Source organism: Mus pahari, chromosome 16, assembly GCF_900095145.1.
Source record: "Mus pahari chromosome 16, PAHARI_EIJ_v1.1, whole genome shotgun sequence".
Classification (NCBI taxonomy): domain Eukaryota; kingdom Metazoa; phylum Chordata; class Mammalia; order Rodentia; family Muridae; genus Mus; species Mus pahari.
In genome coordinates, this window is record NC_034605.1 from 41670293 (window position 1) to 41688579 (window position 18287).

General features: G+C 42.7%; 2 protein-coding genes across 2 annotated transcripts in view; both read right to left on the reverse strand.

Annotated features, from left to right (window-relative positions):
* The window catches only part of Bloc1s5 (biogenesis of lysosomal organelles complex 1 subunit 5), a 32867-nt gene extending 28224 nt beyond the window's left edge, over nt 1-4643 (reverse strand). The window contains exons 1-2 of the mRNA XM_021215882.1: nt 4450-4643; nt 537-619 (exon numbers count right to left, since the gene is read on the reverse strand). Coding sequence (XP_021071541.1) covers nt 537-619; nt 4450-4573 — 207 coding nt within the window. The 5' untranslated portion in view covers nt 4574-4643. The remainder of the gene's footprint in view (nt 1-536; nt 620-4449) is intronic.
* Nucleotides 4644-13477: 8834 nt separating this feature from the next.
* The window catches only part of Eef1e1 (eukaryotic translation elongation factor 1 epsilon 1), a 12973-nt gene continuing 8163 nt past the window's right edge, over nt 13478-18287 (reverse strand). The window contains exon 4 of the mRNA XM_021215898.2: nt 13478-15820. Within this exon, the coding sequence (XP_021071557.1) occupies nt 15680-15820 (141 nt within the window). The 3' untranslated portion in view covers nt 13478-15679. The remainder of the gene's footprint in view (nt 15821-18287) is intronic.

An 18287-nucleotide genomic window follows, 5' to 3' on the forward strand; every position in this document is an offset into this window, starting at 1 on the left:
TGAGCTGGCAAAGGGTCTTAAAAAGTCCAATAATGTTGGATCACTCTGCCAGGCAGAGTGAAAACTGAATCTGAGCAGGCACTGAACAGGCGCAGCAATCGGAAGCAATGGAAACTCCATGTAGAAGGCTGGCTCACTGTTGTGGGTACGAACGGAATGGGAGGCAAGGGGAGTTCTTATGTTTCAGCTTGATGGTTCATCCTCCAATCGAGGAAAACCACAGCAAATGCATCTCAAAACTCAGACCTATCAATCACTAAGAGCTCTTTCTTCCCACTCTATCTGATCTCATAGGGAAAACAGTTTGCAGCTGACAAATACTAAATAGCTGGAGTAGGTGCCAGAATGTGGCCTGCTAGCTCCTGTTGTCTGGTCTTGCCTTTAACAAGTACTTTTATCTTCTCATAATTTTTACTACCTATATTAGGAAGACACAAAATAGAGTCAGGTTTCAGACCTCAGGAACTACCCTTCTATGTAGTAGGTCATTAACAATTGGGACAATCTCTGTAACAAAATAAGTTTTCCATACTTACTTCAAATTCTTTTACAAAGTAACGGATTTCACCTTGGGTAACTGGTCTGTGATCCAGCAGCCTGGAGTGAATTTCCCCAAGATCTAGACAGATAAAGTAGAGGCAGGGTTAATTCACACTCAGTGGTGCAGCAATCTTTGGCCTGTGTTACTCTTCCCCAACGGGCGAGGGTAGGTTAAAGTCCACTGCAGACCATGGATCCGGAGAGAAACTCCTTCACTTCCAGTGTGTTAGCTGGTAGAACTACTTCTGAGAGCCATCTAACAGTATCTAACAGAGCTAAAGATGTACATCCTTAGAAATCCCATGATGAGATATATAACTTAGAAAAATAAACTCACACAAATGAACACGGCATCTGTAAATGTTTGCTGAGGCATATGTGTAGTATACCAAGAGAATAATTTTAAAAGGTAACATTCTAAGTAGTCACACAATGAAATATGGTGAACAGAGAGTTAAATGCATGTACCAGATTGACACCTATTAACATCGATAAATCTCACAATAGCTTCAGAAGGAATAAATCCATTTGCGTAAATTCTAAAATGATACTTCCTCTGGTATACATCAAATTCAGGATGGAGGGCGATATAGGGAGGGTGATAAAAGTTCAGTAGAGTAGCGTACATGGTGGGGGCTATGAAGGAATTTTGAATTTTAACCCATTAGGTAAGTAGATCTATTCATTCTTCTTAGCAACAACTAGCTTAAGATATAAAACTCAAAATAGATCGAGAAATGCCCAAATAAAAACATGTATGCCTTATATTTATGTGCATACATATGTATATGTGTGTGTGTGTGTGTGTGTGTGTGTGTGTATAAAATGTATTTATTTATTTATTTATTTGTTGGTTTTTCGAGACAGGGTTTCTCTGTATAGCTCTGGCTGTCCTGGAACTCACTTTGTAGACCAGGCTGGCCTCGAACTCAGAAATCCGCCTGCCTCTGCCTCCTGAGTGCTGGGATTAAAGGCATGCGCCACCACGCACAGCTGTATAAAATTTTTAAATGGATCAAATTCTAATTCTGTTTTAAAAGTTTTGCTGAGATACATCATGTTAATATGTTAAGAAGAAAACAATATAAACCGAAGGACAATTTCTGTTTAATCTCTCAGCAGGTTATTATCCATATCATTTCTGTAGAAAGCTATTTGGAGTATTCTTTCATGAAGAAAGTACTATTGGGAAATATGGTATGCAACAGAATTTGTAGAATTTATTATTCAGATCTTGGACCTAGTGTACTAGGAGTTAGGGCTGCCTGAGTGAGACCATGCATGTGTAGGACTTTATTGACCTTGTACAGAGAATCTACTAGCAAAAGCACAACTGGCCAACAGGACACATACAGTCAGCTCCAAAAGTCCATCTGACGTCTTCCGTCCCAGCTGAGCTGCAGTTTTTAAAACACAGCATGTTGCCTCAGACATCCTGATGCAGCCCCTCCAGTTGTCACAGGCTAATCCCTATACCCCAGCTACTCACTTCACCTAATGCCAGGCTGATCTCTATACCCCAGCTACTCATTTCACCTAATGTGTTTTCTTCTACACAGAATATCTCAGATCTCAGAGGATCTGAGCCCTCATTCTTTCCCGACACTGACTTTCATTCTCTCCAGCTTCTTCCTAGGTTTCTGAACAGCCTGCATGCTGTGTTCCTGAAGCGCCAGAGTGGTCTACTTCTGTCATGTCATGTCCCACAAGGTCCCCAAATCACCTCGTCCCCAGTGAGTATCTCCTAGGGCAAGCTGTTTGTGATATTTACACAGCACCCATGAGCTACTATCTCTTTCCACATGACTGAGAAGCAGTTAAAGTCTGTCGGTTTGTAGATGTCTGCTTTTGCAGTCTGATGATAAAAAGGAGCCTACTTAAGACTCTGCAGATTAATTCAGTTCTACACAGAGGTAGATTATCAGTCACTTCTAAAACTGCAACTGGGGAAACGTTTCACGAAATACACATTACTACAGAAGTTACGTTATATAGGGACATTATAACAAGTCCATTGTATTACTTCAGAGTTTGTAAGCATACAAATATTATATATAAATTCTGCTAACATAACCATGTACGTGTAAAATAGAAATTTCTATAGATATCCAACTTTAGCCAGGCTATATGCATTCTTTTACTATTCAGTATATTTTAAAAAAGGGTATGGAAATGTATAAGCCTTTGATCTCTACTTGTTTGTAACCTAGACAAATGTGAAAGCTAGACAAATAATCTCCTCACAAAGACACAGAGTTCTTTGATGGAAGAGCCACAGGACTACAAGATGAGACCAAACAGAACTACAACTCTCTCAGTACCTAATAAAGGGAAGGCTGTGTGTGGGGGTCCTGAGTGTGAAAGTGAGAACCAGTCTCAAAATAAAAAACAGAAAAGGGAGTTGGTAATGTAGCCTCTATTGGTATGGTATTTGTCTAGCATGTGGGAGGCCTTGGCTTGGCTTCCAGTACTGGGGGAATAACAACAGTACTGCTTCAAAATTTAAAACTTCTGCCTCAAAGACACAATCAACAGAATGATAGGCAACCAGGCAAATGAGAAAAATGCCTACAAACTCCTGCTATGGGTACTGAGGAAACAGAATGTGTGTGTGTGTGTGTGTGTGTGTGTGTCAGCATTAATGGTATAGTGGCCAGCAAAGTTGTCTTCCAAGAATATATCAAGAACTATAACTCAATAACAGAATCGACTTACATGAGCAAAGGACTTAAATGGATATTAGATGACTACCTAAAAAATAGGTAGTCAGTAAGCACATATACCAAATATTACAGGAAATGAAAATCACAACAGGGAGTGTCATCTCTCACCCATTAGAATGATTAGTACCAAAGACAGCTGGTGATGACAGGTGACTAGAAAATGGCATAGCAAATATAGAACATGTCAACGCCTCAAAAAGTTTAAAGATTAATCATATGACCCAGAAATCCACTTCTGGCGATACAGTCCCAAGAACTGAACACAGGGCCTCAAAAGGATGTCTGCAGTCATATTCACAGCAGCATTGGAGAGTGGAACTGTCCAAGTCCTCAGAGGCACTGGACCAGTCAAACTCACAGTGGCATGAGGAGTTATGGTTTAATATGTACAAAGTTTTGCAAGATTCAAAAAAAAAAAACATTTGTGGATGAAGTGATGGTAGCCCCAACAACTGCCATAAAACGACGAATCTTCACTAAGATTGCACAGAGAAAGAATTCTAACTTAGTCTTAACACACACTACTTGACCCCAAATTAAATGTAAGAGACGATGTGAAACACAGATTAAACAGGTACAGCCAGCTCAGCTGGGGCTGCCCACAGATCTGGTTAAGATTAAAATGGGAACCGCACCGATGGTAAGACACCACTCTCCAGGCAGTGTAGGACTGTAGCAGAAAGGGATAGGCGGGATGAGCAGGGAGTTACAGGAGCAGTGGAAACTGCAATTGGAGGCTTCTTCGCGGTTAATGGGGACTTCAGAGGTTTAGGAAGTAAACCTAGTTGTTACTGTAATACTTTAGGTCGAAACCTTCTAAGGGTCAAAGGGGACACAGGTCAGACCCGTACACTGTATGGTACTGAGCTCTGTGTTTCAGGACGTTTCCCAAGTGTCCTTTCTTGTTGGCATGACCCAGGCGCAGAGGACAGAGAACGAGAGAGGGTGAAGGACCGAAGTCACCCTACTGCGTGACTGTGTGGGGCTCCAACTAGTTCTCATTCTCTATTTGTGCGCCCTTCGCCCCCTGCACGTAAGAGGGTCCTGTGAGCTGGGACCTCTCGGCTTGAGGCGGGCCAGGCAGCTGAGGGCGACAGGGGGGAACCGGGGAGTACCGGGAGGGGCGGTCGGTCCCCAGCACGGTTCCCTCAACCCCGCACGGAGGACCACGCCCTCCACTCCGTACCCTTGATAATGAGATGCGCCGCACCCGGAGTCCCCAGTGAGTCCCGCTTCTTGCCGCCGCCGCCGCCGCCGCCGCCCTGGGCGGCGTCGCACGCTACCAGGGTCTCGGTGCCTCCGCCACTCATCCCGACCAGTTCCGCCCACCCGCGGCGTCCACGGCGCAGGCGCGGGCCCGGAGGCTCTTTAGGGAGACAGACGCTCGCTGCGTTACGTCATCACAGGGCGTCGGAGAGGTCGGGTTCCGGAAAGACGCCCAGAGTGTAGCCGGTGTGGCCATGCTCGATGTGGGTAAATGATCTGCATAGGAGAGGTGCTTGAAAGTTAGTTTCTCAGTTATTCCATCCTACGCCGGTAGGAACTAAACTCACTGTGGTTGGAGCAGGGGGAGGCGTGCAGTAGTATAGACATAGTTTCTACATTGTTACTGGCCACCACTATTTTATACAGCATTTTGACATGTATTGTCACCTTAGGGTCATCATAGCAACCTGAGGAGACAGATCATAATTTTTTTTTTTAAAACAAATAAAGCAACACGGTTAGAGGTTAAGAAACTCGTTTTTGTTTTGTTTAGGTTTTTTTTAATTGTTCTTTGGTTGGTTTTTGTTGTTGTTTTGGGTTTTTTTTGAGATGGTCTCCCTAAATTAGACACATAAGTCTTGACATTTGATATATATTCTGTAATGTTCATTTTCTCAACAAATTTCCGTGCTTCACAAAGAGCAATGCACAACCTCCCAGTGTTTATTTTAACCTCCTGTTCATCCAGGGGTTCTTTCTTAGGACTCAGCTCTGACCTCTCCCTCTGCTACTCTCTTTTGAGCAATGTCATCCTAAAGGGTCTTAGTCCAATGCTGAAGGAGGAACGTAAAGCGACATCAACGGCAGAAAGGGGGATTGTTACATAGCTGTGTACAGTAGCTGTTGAGGGGATCAGGAAAGACTTACCAGAACAGACAAGTGTTTGTCTCCAGTCTTGAAATGAGACATGAGAACGTGGAGAGGATAACTAGGTGAAGCAGGAACTGGGGGATTACTGCAGAAGAAATGGTAAACCCGCAGATGATTGCCTAGTCGGCCATCATTGGGAAGAGGGGCCCCTTGGTCTTACAAACTTTATATGCCCCATACAGGGAAACACCAGGGNGGGGGGGGGGAGGGTATAGGGGACTTTCGGGATAGCATTTGAAATGTAAATGAAGAAAATATCTAATAAAATAATATATATAAAAAAGAAATGGTAAACTCCCAAAGAAGGACAAACACAAAATTTAATTTCCTAGCTTTTTAATCAATACATAGAAATCATAGTTCTCAAAGACATTTGTTATTCTCCCCACTTCCAAGAAATTTCATATCCATTTTTCTGCATTGTAGAAAAAAATTCCTTTCCCTTTGCATAATTTCCTTTATGACTGTGAACCATGAAGACTCACTACAATATGCTGAAATTGAATGCTTTTCTTACATTAATGTGGCTGTTTGTTTGTTTTTTAAAATGATTCTGGATTTCAGCTCTGAAATTTGCCAACTTTGTGTTGTGATAAAGAAATTCTAGTTGCCATAATTAACACTTTGGAAATAGATTGGGTCCTCAGATACAGTTTCCAATAAAGCGTCAGGGATGGCAAAGAAGCCGGAACCTGAGCTCTCTGGATCCCAGCATTCCTGCCCTCCAGCAAGGACATTCTTGGAAGCACTGCTCAGGGAATTCCTGCTCTATTTCACCAGTTTCTAGTTCCTGTTCTCACCAATACATTGTTACTTCTGGAATAGCAACAAGAAGACAAGGCCAGTACCGATATGATACCTGCCATCAACAATGTGACCTTTAAAAAATACTTCCTATGACTGAATCTGTGGATACAGAATCGAACAAGGGCTGACTTAGGAAAATCCCCATTTTCAGATGAAGAGACCTAAGGTCAGAATGACCACAGCAGTTCCTGCCTTTTCCGTAGAGACGTGCCACATGATGTCATGTTTGAAGTTTGAATTACTGTGCTTAAGAGAACTATAAAACAAAAAGGCCTGTAAGCCTCACTTGCCCAAGGACAGATAACTTCCTGGAATCCTTGGGGCTGTTATCCATGTAAGATAAGAAATCTCCTGTTTCTGCTTCTTCCAACAAGCCGAATTACCAACTGCACAGGCTATGCTTGATCTTAGGCGGGAGGTGTATAGGCAGGAAGTCCGTCAGGATAGATGTTTGCTCCTAACTATAGACAGCCCTGTGGGTTTTGCTTTTGTAAGCCTCTGACTAAGGTAATTCACTACCATTCTCTAGGAATCCCTGGTATGGACTGGCCCAGTGTCCATTATCCTGGCCAGTATTATAATAAAACTAGCCTCAAATTCGGTTCAAAATTTTTGGTAGTGTTCTTAATTCCCACATGTGGGATTATCAGCATCTCTTGTTAGGAGACAGATCTGTTTCTGTTCACCTTGAATTTAGGCTGGCCTTGTGACTTGACCTTTGACTGGTGGAACACACGGTACTGATGAGTGGGCCCCACGGAACCCAGCAGTATCCTGCTTTGTTTTCTCAGCAGGACACTTGCTGGAGTGAGGTCATCATGTGTAGAAGCATGCTAATTGAGACATGTGTGGAAAGAGGTTGCAAGGGGGGAACTGAGGCACACCAACAGTCCCCACTCCTGTTCCAGAGATGTGAGAGATATTTCTAGCCAAATGCAGGCACATGAGCTATGTGCACCATCAGAAACTGCTAGATCAAACTGTGTGTTGTGAGGAGGGAAATCTATTATTTTAAACAATGTGTGCGTAGCATGTGCATGCTTGTGTGTGGTGTATGTATGTGGTGCATGTGTGTGAGAGAGGAGAGAGACAGAGAGAGAGACAGAGAGAGAGACAGAGAGAGAGACAGAGAGAGAGAGAGAGAGAGAGAGAGAGAGAGAGAGAGAGAGAGAGAGAAAAGACAAGGAAGTAGTGGTCTCAACTCACTAGAGATTTTGAGGTAGGAGCAGGGAGGTCTTTCTACTGTGCCATTTCTCTGCACATTTCTCTCTGGGATGCTTTCTTTGTTCCCTCTATGTATTCATTCATTAACTAAGTTGTACAATAAAGAATTTGGCTGGGGGCCTGGAGAGATGTCTCAGCAGTTAAGAGCACTGGCCACATCTCAAGAGGATCTGGTTTCAATTCCCTGCACCCACATGGTGACTCACAGCTGTCTGTTAACTCCAGTCCCAGGGGGCCTGATACCTTCTTGTAGGGTTGAGTTCAATTACATGAGTAATGATTTGGTCCCCTGTGCCTTCGTAAGGCATCCTGAAATCCCTAGACACTGGCGCTCTGCAGAATTTGTGCTTGCAATCATCCATCCATGTGCCAAGAAGAAGATGCTTCCCTGAGGAAACCCTAGTTGGATGTTGGGGGCTCTTCCAAGTCTCCTCATTTGGCTGCTTATCCGGTACAATTTTATAATAAAGTTCATTGTCAATATAGCATGTTCCTGAGCTACACTGTTATTTTAGTGAAACAGCAAATCCATGCACAGCTAAGGAACCCTGGGGTTTGTGGCTCCAGTCTAGAACAGGTGGAATGAGCACGTGGCTGTGCTTTCCAATTCTGAACTTGATGGATAGTCAGGGGCAGAACTGCATCACCACCAGGCAAACACTCTGCCAGATGTTGAGGTAAGCACCCTACAAATACGAATTCATCTCATCCCCTGGCACTCTTTTGAAATAGGTATCAGTTTTCTCACTTTACAGAAAGGCTATGTGACTTTTGTGCAGCAGAAACAACTACTTCAGCGATTGTCGCTGTGTCTGTTGTTGTGGATGGATGAGGAGTGTGCAGGTGATGGGGAAGGGAGACTATGGAAGAACGGAGAGAGAACACACTCACTTTAGAAGGCCATATAAACTCATGTTTTTATTCGAAAAACTCACATTATGTACTGAACACCCAGTATGTGCTCAACACAGTGTCAAGAGCTGAAGAGTGGTGACCGAGGCTCATCTCTCCTCTTCCGCCCCTCACAGAGCAGTCCACCAGTAGAGACCATCCTGCTTTCCCGAAATTCTGATGCACTGACCTGTGAGCATCAGGCCAGACTTCATTATGTCGCTGACTTATACTGTTCTCTGGGAGGCTCTAAGTCTGCACATGCCTCTGTACCTTCCACTTTGCAGAAAATTTAAATTTGAGGACACAGTGGGGCCGCTCACATCACGGCAGACGGGAGAGAGGCAGCAAGGGAGGGAGTGGGGGCTACCCCGCTTGCTAAACTTCTCTTCCCCGATATGTGCAGCATCACCTGGGGACCACGGGTTCAATACAGGAGTGGGAGGGGGGACACGTGTCACATCCAAACCACAAAAAGTGGACTCTATATTATTTCTCTGAAGGGATTTTATTTCTCTTTCATGTTTCTGGAAGAATGTCAATATTATATTTTATCTAGTTGTATTTCTGTGGGCATGTGTGCACACACAAGGGTAGAGATGACAGGATCTTTGGTCTTGGGGGTAAGAGCCTATAAATTTGCATGCATTAACTTCCTAAAGTTTAGGGAGCACATATGGTATGCTCAGTGTGCATGTCAGCATGGTGTGAAGGACCGTGCTGTGAACGAGCGTCACCGGGCCTGGTGGTGGCAGCAATCCCATGCATCTAATACTGAAGCTCCACGGTCCTGAATCACCACGGTTCGCCTGAGAGATGCTTCTGGTGATACAACAGCATTCAATGGCTGCGACATGAGTTGTGTGGAAGCTCCTGTGAGGGCTGCTCCGTAGGAACAAAGCTACGAAGTCTTCCCAATCATGCCAGGGGAAGTGGGGGAGGGGGACTTGGCTCCACCAGACACAAAGAGGAAGGCTTTAATTTTGGGCGGCTTCCCTTGATGTCTGACGATTCTCTGGGCTGGAATAGGTATAAGAGGTTCTCATAGGATAGTTATAGTGCCAGCATCACTTGCATAGACAGTCTCAGGCCCTATTCTAGATCTCATAAATGGAAAACGTGAGCGAGAGCCTAGAAATCCATTTGAAGAAGCCTCAGGAGATTTCTGTGCATGTCTGCTGAGCGGGTCCCTATGCATCTGGTAATAAGGTAATGAGGGCTGACCCGTGCTTTCTTTACCTGTGGCTATTCCACTGTTTCAGTGAAGCCAGCTGCAGATTGAAAATATAAAGGTGAAAGTCCCACAGACAAATAGTTCATGATTTAAATTAATTACAATATTTATATGTTTTTATTTTTATTTACTTATTTACTTACTTAATTTTTTGGTTTTTCGAGACAGGGTTTCTCTGTATAGCCCTGGCTGTCCTGGAACTCACTTTGTAGACCAGGCTGGCCTTGAACTCAGAAATCCGCCTGCCTCTGCCTCCCAAGTGCTGGGATTAAAGGAGTGCGCCACCACCGCCTGGCTTATATTTTTAGTTATTAATTTCTTGCTATGCCTGTGATGATTTGAGTGGCCTCGTGAGCACATATATTTGAACACTTGTCCCCTGTTGATGTCCTTTGGAAAGTTAAGGCATCTTTAAGAGAGGCAGTCTGGTTGTAGAAAGCAATCACCGATTTGAGCTGTGTGTGTGTGTGTGTGTGTGTGTGTAGTCCCACTCCATTTTCTGCTTTCTGCTCCCTGAATGCAGATAAAATGTGACCAGCCAGCTTCCTGTTCCTGCTTTCATGCCATTGCTTTCTCCCCATGAAGACTATTTTCCTGAAACCATAAGCTAAAATAAAACCTTGGTCATGGTATTTTATCACAGCAACAGAAAAACAACAAATAATGTCTAATTTATAATTTGAACCTTAATAAAGGTATTTTTGGTGGTCTGAATACACTTAGCCCATGGGAAATGGCGCTATTATGAGGTGTGGCCTTGTTAGAGGAAGTATATCATTGTAGAGGCAGAGCTTTGGAGGTTCTCAAGTCTGGCCAGTGTGATCCACAGTCTCCTTTTGGCTGGCTGGGGAAGACAAACTCCTGGCTACCCTCAGATCAAGATGTAGAACTATTGGCTTCTCCAGCATCATGTCTGCCTACACACTGCCATGCTTCCCACCATGATAACAGACTAAACTTCTGAAACGGAAATCCAGCCCCAATTAAATGTTTTCTTTTGAACAGAATTGCCTTGGTCATAGTGTCACTTCATAGCAATGAAACCCTAAGACAGGTATGTATAGGTATTAAAGAAAAACCCTAGTCTACATGCTACTGCTATAATTTGGATTTTGGAATGTCACTCAAATGCCTGTGTGCCAATAAGTACTCAGACCTCAGCTTGGTGCTATTAGGAGGTGGCGGAACCTTTAAACGGTGGGGCCTTAGGGAAGGTCACTAAGTCATTGCTGGCATGACCTTGAAGTAATAAGCCTTGGGATGTCAGCCTCTCCTTCATTCTCCTCTTCATCACCCCATCCCCTTGCCTCTGGCCATAAGGCGAGCAGCTAGACACACATGCTCCCAGCCTTGATGCTGTCTCACTTCAGGTACTAAAGCTTTGAAGCACAGTAAAACCTATCCTCTGAGTTAATGATCCTAGGGATTTTTGTTACATGTAATGGAAAGCTAACATATGTACTACCTGGGGTTCCAGGCATCCACAAGAAGTCTCGGAACGTATGCTCTATGGATAAGGGACACTGCTATACTGAATTGTTTAATCTAACAAATGGAGTTCAAGTGCTGAAAACAGGAACTGGAGAGGCCACTCTGCAGGTCAAAGCCTCTAACACATGGCTCCTAAGTGCTGTAGAAGGGCAGATAGCTCACGTCACAGGAACAGTCTGGTTCAGAGAGTGCACCAAAGGAGCTTTGGAATCTGCAATCTGGGGGTTGGAAGTTTCTCGATTTGGTCAATGCAAGCCTGGAGACTTATTATTTAAAGCTATGCCTTGTCAAATTAGTTGTAAGGCTACCATAGCTCAAACTTAATGTGGACAGACAGGCCTGCCAGGCACAGATTTCTCAAGTAGATGACGTGAGGGAGAATAAATTTTATCCATGGCAAGACTGCAAGGACAGATGACACTCAGCAGGAATGGCAGGCCAAATCTGCAGGATCCATAATACAACCGGCAAGCCCTAGGGACCTGGCCTTGTCCAAGTGGAAGCGACAGCTCGAAGGAGCTATCAAATTAACTCACCGAGCTGGAAAAGATTCAGGGCTTCTAGTCCCTCACAAGGAAACAAAAATCTTAAAAATCAGAATATTCCCAAAGGAAGTATGGTCTCGGAAGTAGGGACACTTGAGACATAACAGCAAAACCCAGCCAACTTTAGAATCTCCTGACTTTCCATAGGCCTTCTTTGGGCCTCCCTCTGCTCAGTGAAAGATGGGTTTGGGTAAATTACAAAGCAGTAGGAATTAGTTTTATTCACCAGCAGTATTGGGAATAGATACAGAGCCTGCAGGAATCCAGGCTCTATAAGCAATTGCAAAAAGAAATTCTCCATCTCATCTGTGATGTGCTGTGGGTAAGCCTAGAGCTGGGTGTCACAGTGCTATCAATCCATGCACGATACAGGACAGAGGACTCGGAGCCCCTTGTGTGTCTCAAAATCTGCCCAGCCAGAGATATATGATGGTAACTTTTCTCACCCCTGCTTTCGCAATAAAATTCCCCCGGAGCTCCAGGAAGGGTTAGGAATATAATTCAGCTTCCATAAATCAAGACTAAAATTAAGATGGCCAGATCTGTAGCAGCTTGCTCACGTGTGCAGAGAATTTGAAATTTAGTGCCCTGGTAATGGGAAACAGATTATCTAATTATGGAGAGAAAGAAGAAATACTGCTCTCTGGGGTCAAAAAGCTAAATGTTTGAATCCATTACCTCACCACATCTAGCCAAAGCTAGATTCATATTAAAGTTCTTCTAACATTTGTCTTTTATTTTTTCTTTCTCTTTTTCTTTTTTTTTAGGAAAAGTCAAATGTTAAGAAAAAAACAAAACAAACAAACAAAAAAAAACCCAAAAAGGTTCACAGTGATTCTACTGTGACTACTTCTCAAACAGTTGTGTGTTTTATCTGTTGGAGTGATGTATGTGTAGCTGATTACAGGGCAGTTCTATACTTTCCTAATCTTTTTTTTTTTTTTTAAAGATTTATTTATTTATAATTATACATAAGTACACTGTAGTTGACTTCAGAAGAACCAGAAGAGGGCATCAGATCTCATTATGGGTGGTTGTGAGCCACCATGTGGTTGCTGGGATTTGAACTCAGGACCTTCAGAAGAGCAGTGCTCTTACCCGCTGAGCCATCTCGCCAGCCCTACTTTCCTAATCTTAGATCTGTTTAAAATATTATCCTATCTTGAAACTATTCTGGACCGACTTCAAGGAAGGATCTCATAAATTAGATATGCTTACAAGAGCAGTGAACACCACACTTCGATTCACTCTGCCGTCTCCTTGCCTCCGTCCTTGTGGAAAACCTATGGTGTCAGTTTCTGACCCTAACTCCAGGCATAAAGAGGTGACATCAAGGAGTAAAAAGTACAAACCCCCATATAAAGCAGTCTCACTTCATGGAAGACTTCACTTTCTACTGTTCCTGTTATCTACTATCAAGTGTACTCCAAAAATATAAGTCAAAATACGAAGAAATAAACAATTCACTTGTTTTTTATTTTGATTTTTCGAGATCGGGTTTCTCTCAGAAATCAGCCTGCCTCTGCCTCCCAAGTGCTGGGATGAAAGGCATGTATCACCTTGCCCCGGCTAACAATTCACTTGTTACACTGTGAATAACTTGGAGCAGCAGGATGAACTTCTGCTCTACCTCCACCCTGCCAATTACCTTTGTCCAGTGTATCCACATTGTATATTCTACCTACCCATCAGTCAGTAACTATACTGATTGCCAGATTAACTGTTGTGTCAGAAATACATTGTTGTAATGGTTCAACCTTACTCTATCATTTATTGGCTTTTACTTTATCTAATTTATAATTTTCATCAAATACAAGCATATAGAGAAAAGCATAATAGATGCAGAGTTTGGAACCATCTGTAGCTTCAGTCACCAGGTGGGCCGCCTTAGCATTTATCTGCCTGCAGATAGAGGGTGGGAGACAGCTGTCTGTCAAAACCTTACTGAAATAATCCATTAACTGGAGGAGGTGTGTTCAGCAGGGAAGTCAGCTTATAGTGAATGATTTCCTGCAATTATGCCTATGAACAAATGGCCTTTTTTGGTATCGCTTCCTTATTTTAAACTAGTATTTGTTCTAATGACTGAATAAAAGTCATGGGCTCCTGACCCAAGTACAAAGCTTTCCCGTTAAGTTTGCGTGTGGAATGGAGGTGTAAAACACATCAGGGCAGGACAATCAGTGAACAGGTTGTCACCAACCATACAATTCTCATTTATTACATTTCCGTTTGAGGTGTTGTTTAGCATATGGCAGAGTATGAGTTAATATGAAGTTCCCAGTACAGGGCCCAGAACACAGTAGGTGGTTCTACTTAATACTTAGTATTTACTTCCAGAGAATGGTGGGGCCAGAAAGCCCCCAAAAGAACACGTTGTCCCCAGGGGCCTGGTCCCAAACTGTTCTAGTCTCTGAAGCCAAGAGTGTGTTGTATGTTGTGCCCAGATTGTGAACCCTATCCATGGCAAGTGTTAAACACACTCAGCAGTCAGCAAACGGATCTGGGGGCATTAGAGGCAAAAATGGTAGGAAAGAGGCATCCATTTCTCAAAACAGCAGACATCTGAGTGGTCAGTTTTCCAAGCATCTCACAGATGTCTCAGAAGCAAAGTAAGCACAACGACGTGTCTCTTGTTCAACATCTTGAAGGAAACAAGGACTGGAGCATAAAGGTGGTGACCTGAATTCATTTTTTCCCATAATTAGATGTTTGCTGCCTTTTGTCTTATGCCAGAGGATTCACGTGATGATCAGGCTGGCATCTCAAGGATGGCAGGCGGGTAGGACCAACAGATAGTTTGTATGATTACCATCAAAAGTGAAACAAGACCAGTGGCTCCTGGGAGGGATCTCATCAGCTCCATCAGCTTAGCCGGGTGAAGGCGCTCTTCTCATTTTGACTTACCGCAGTCATGTTTACAAGTGAGGCTTTTTGCCGTGCTCAAAACTCAGGAGCTTAATGATAAAAAGAGGACTCATCCCAAGAGCTGAATATTTCCAAATCTTGTTCTTTCCCTGGAACTTTGAATCATATCACCTAGGACACTCTCCCTTCTCCGCCTCTCCCAGTGCTGGGGACTGAACACAGGACCTAGTGTGTGCTAGGCACTCTATGGTTGAGTTACACGCCGGCCCTTCCTTGTTTTCTCATATCCAGGTTTCCCTGTGTAGGCTAGGCTGGCCTTGAAGTAGTCTTTTCTTACTTAGCCATACTATGGCTTGGTTACAAACACATAACGGCCATGATATACCTGAGTCCTCCTCTCTTATTTAGGAAGATGAGCTCTCTAACTCTCAATAGCCTGTCAGTATGAAACCAGTGAGAGTTACAGCACGAACAGAGCCATGGTTAACAGTGTCCCAGTTCCTCTTGGTACTGCATCGGCAGACTCTTTTAGTGCTTGCTGCCTTTTGGTTGAGGTGAGACGATGAATGAAGCCCAGTTTCTTATGTCACTACATCTTTCAATATGCCCAACAAGAGAAAGGCGGCATTAGCTTAAGAGGAATGCATTTAACTCCCTGGCGGTGGGGGTGGGACACTTAGCGATTCGATTCACCTTGGTAGACGCTGACTACAAGAAATATAACAAACAAAAGTTGATTTTTAAAATCACATTTACTAGCCCACATAAATATTTTGAGAACAAATATATCTATCTTCCCTTTCTGATTCCTCAACATAATTTGTCATAGGTTTTAGTAAATAAACTACAATAAATATCTAAGAGAAAAATGAATCTTAAAAACATGAAAAAAGTAAACAGCCAGATGTGACACCAACAGGGACTTTTTTTTTTTTTTTAAAGTTGAGCCACTGGTTTGCAACTGTTACCAAAATCAACTTTGCCCATAAAAACAAGATTTGTAATTTGATCGTGATTTGCTTGGATAACAGCTGAATTTTTACATTAAAAAATTACAAAGCCTCAACTAAGGGACAAATAAAACATTTAGACTTGAGCTTACACTTTAAAAATTCTACCAACATTAACAAAGAAACAATGACGCCATATTAATTTACAGTAGTACCATTGTCCAAGATACATTTTCCATTACACTTCTGGCTGCTGCACGGCAGGGGCTTCTAGTGGGAGTTAGCATAGAGTCTGTTCTTGATGAAGACAACACTGGACAGATGTTGCCTGATGTCTGGNTAATGTTGAATGTGACAAAACCAGCGAGACACATTAAGATATTTCTCCTTTTCTTGAACTGTCAGGTCAACCTAAGTAGAGATTAAAACATAACATATTATATTCACTGTACATGAGCAGAGCTGTCAGCACCAGGAGGTGACTGACAGACACTGAAATACACCCAACCCCCGAGTCTTCAAAGCCAACATACTTATATTGAGATGAAAGCTGCAGACAGTTGTGATAGCAATAGATTTGCTTAATATTTTAATGTGCAGTTCAGAACCAGATGTGCTTTCTAAGAAAATACTAAGTTTCCATAAATATGAAAACTGACATTAATACAGAATTTAAAGGCCCAAAGGGGTTTTCACTTTACTGAAAAAAGAAAAGGAGAGATAAGAGTTTTCAAAAGACTAAGATATGATTCTTCCTCTGGTTTCTTAGTAAACCTCCAAAATGAAGAGTTTTTGACATCTAACATACTTTTAACAAGGGAACATTATGTTAATAAAAAGGTATATATATATATATATATATATATATATATATATATATATATAGAGAGAGAGAGAGAGAGAGAGAGAGAGAGAGAGAGAGGAGAAACACAGACAAAGAGAGAAAGCAGCAGACAATTGCTGCTGTCCTTCTTAAATTCAAAGGGAGACACCACCCTCAAAGACAGTGATCGGCTTAGGCTTAAGTGCTTACAGTTTAATAGAAAGGCTCTGTCTAGTGGCACGTGGTTGGAAGAACAGCTGATTAAATACACAGTACACCTCACCCTATGAGCAGTAAAATCTGTGCTTTAGTGGGTGCAGCAGTGATTCCCAACACTCAGTGTCTCCAACTCAAAGGGAGAGGCACTTATGCCCCTGGGATCAGATTCCAAAGTCGGTGGTGACTCAAGATTTTCTCTAAGGCAAACTTTAGGATTAAGTTGTTCAGTGCAGAGGAAGCCACGCTGGGAATTATGGTTTAGACCCCTCACCTGTGGCTAATTCGACATTTATTGAAAGGACACTCGAGTCTCTATAACACAAAGAAAATAAAAACAAAACCAGCTTGGGCCCCACAAGTCCCACACACAAGGAGGTCTGCATGCCTGCAGGCTTTAGCCAGGTGATATCCTGAGGCTGTGTGTGTAAGTGTGTCTATAGGCAGGACCTGTCAAGTCACAAGACCTAGCAAGTGAAGGTCAAACTAGTGCGCACTAACTTCCAGAACTCAGAACACTAATAACAAATGAGCAAACAATGTATTTGTGAACTTATTAGACTTACGTTGCCCAGAGTCTCACTGCTGTGTTACACATGCATGTGAGCTTCACACACCAATGTCCAGCACCCGGGCCAATGTAGCAAAAGATAAAACTGAGCTAACCTTGTTTCAAGAGGAGTAGGTCTGTGACTACGTGTCAGAAAGACCTATCACTTGTCTACATTAATGGAACAAATTCATCACATGGAGATTATAGTCCCTAAGTATTACTCAAGAAGACTGAGAAAGAAAGTCTTTTTCTAGTGTAAAGACAATTTTTAAAAAAAGAAGTATTGGTTTTATGTATATGAGTACACTGTAGCTATCTCCAGACCTACCAGAAGATGGCATCAGACCCCATTATAGATGGCTGTGAGCCACCATGTGGTTGCTGGGAATTGAACTCAGGACCTCTGGAAGAGCAGTCAATGCTCTTAACCACTGAGCCATCTCTCCAGGATCCTGACTTTTAGGTTTGAAATAAAAGCATCTAATACATTTACACAGAAAAGATAAAGTAGTCACTTGTGGGACTTGGTCTGCATCAGAAAACACTTTGTAAATGAATTTTTTTTTTTTTACTCTACCCATATATTACAAATATCACCAAAGACATCAAGAGAAGCTTGGGTTCTTATTTGCTCTTTTGCTGCTGTTTGGTTGGTGTAAGGACTGAATAGGGGGCTTGACATGACAAGCCAGTGTTGTCCACTGAGCTGCCTCTAAGCCCCCTAAATGCAAACTTTTGCCTTTAATCCCAGCACTTGGGAGGCAGAGGCAGGTGGATTTCTTTCTGAGTTTGAGGCCAGCCTGGTCTACAGAGTGAGTTCCAGGACAGCCAGGGTTACACAGAAAAACCCTGTCTTGAAAAAAACAAACCAAAAAAAAGTTCAGGGATGGGGTGTAGCTCCTTAGTAGCAGAATGCACTCCTATCTAGCTAGCCTAGGTTCCCTTCCCAGAATCAACTCTAAAATGAAAGAAAAAACAATGACTTTCTTAGAATTTTACAACTATTTCATTACAACAATACTTGACAACTTAACAATTTCCCCGGAGTTAATTTTTCAAGATGAACTAGGTAGGAATAATTATTTGTTTTCAGCCTGCACACTGAGATTTTGAACCAGGTGAAAAGGAGAGAGAGAGTGTGTGTGTGTGTGTGTACACACACACACACACACTCCACATTGTTAAATATTTGCTAACATACAGAATTAGCATTTGTTGCTACCAGGCCTATTATTTAAAAGAATATGAGCCGGGCAGTGGTGGCGCACACCTTTTTTTTTTTTTTT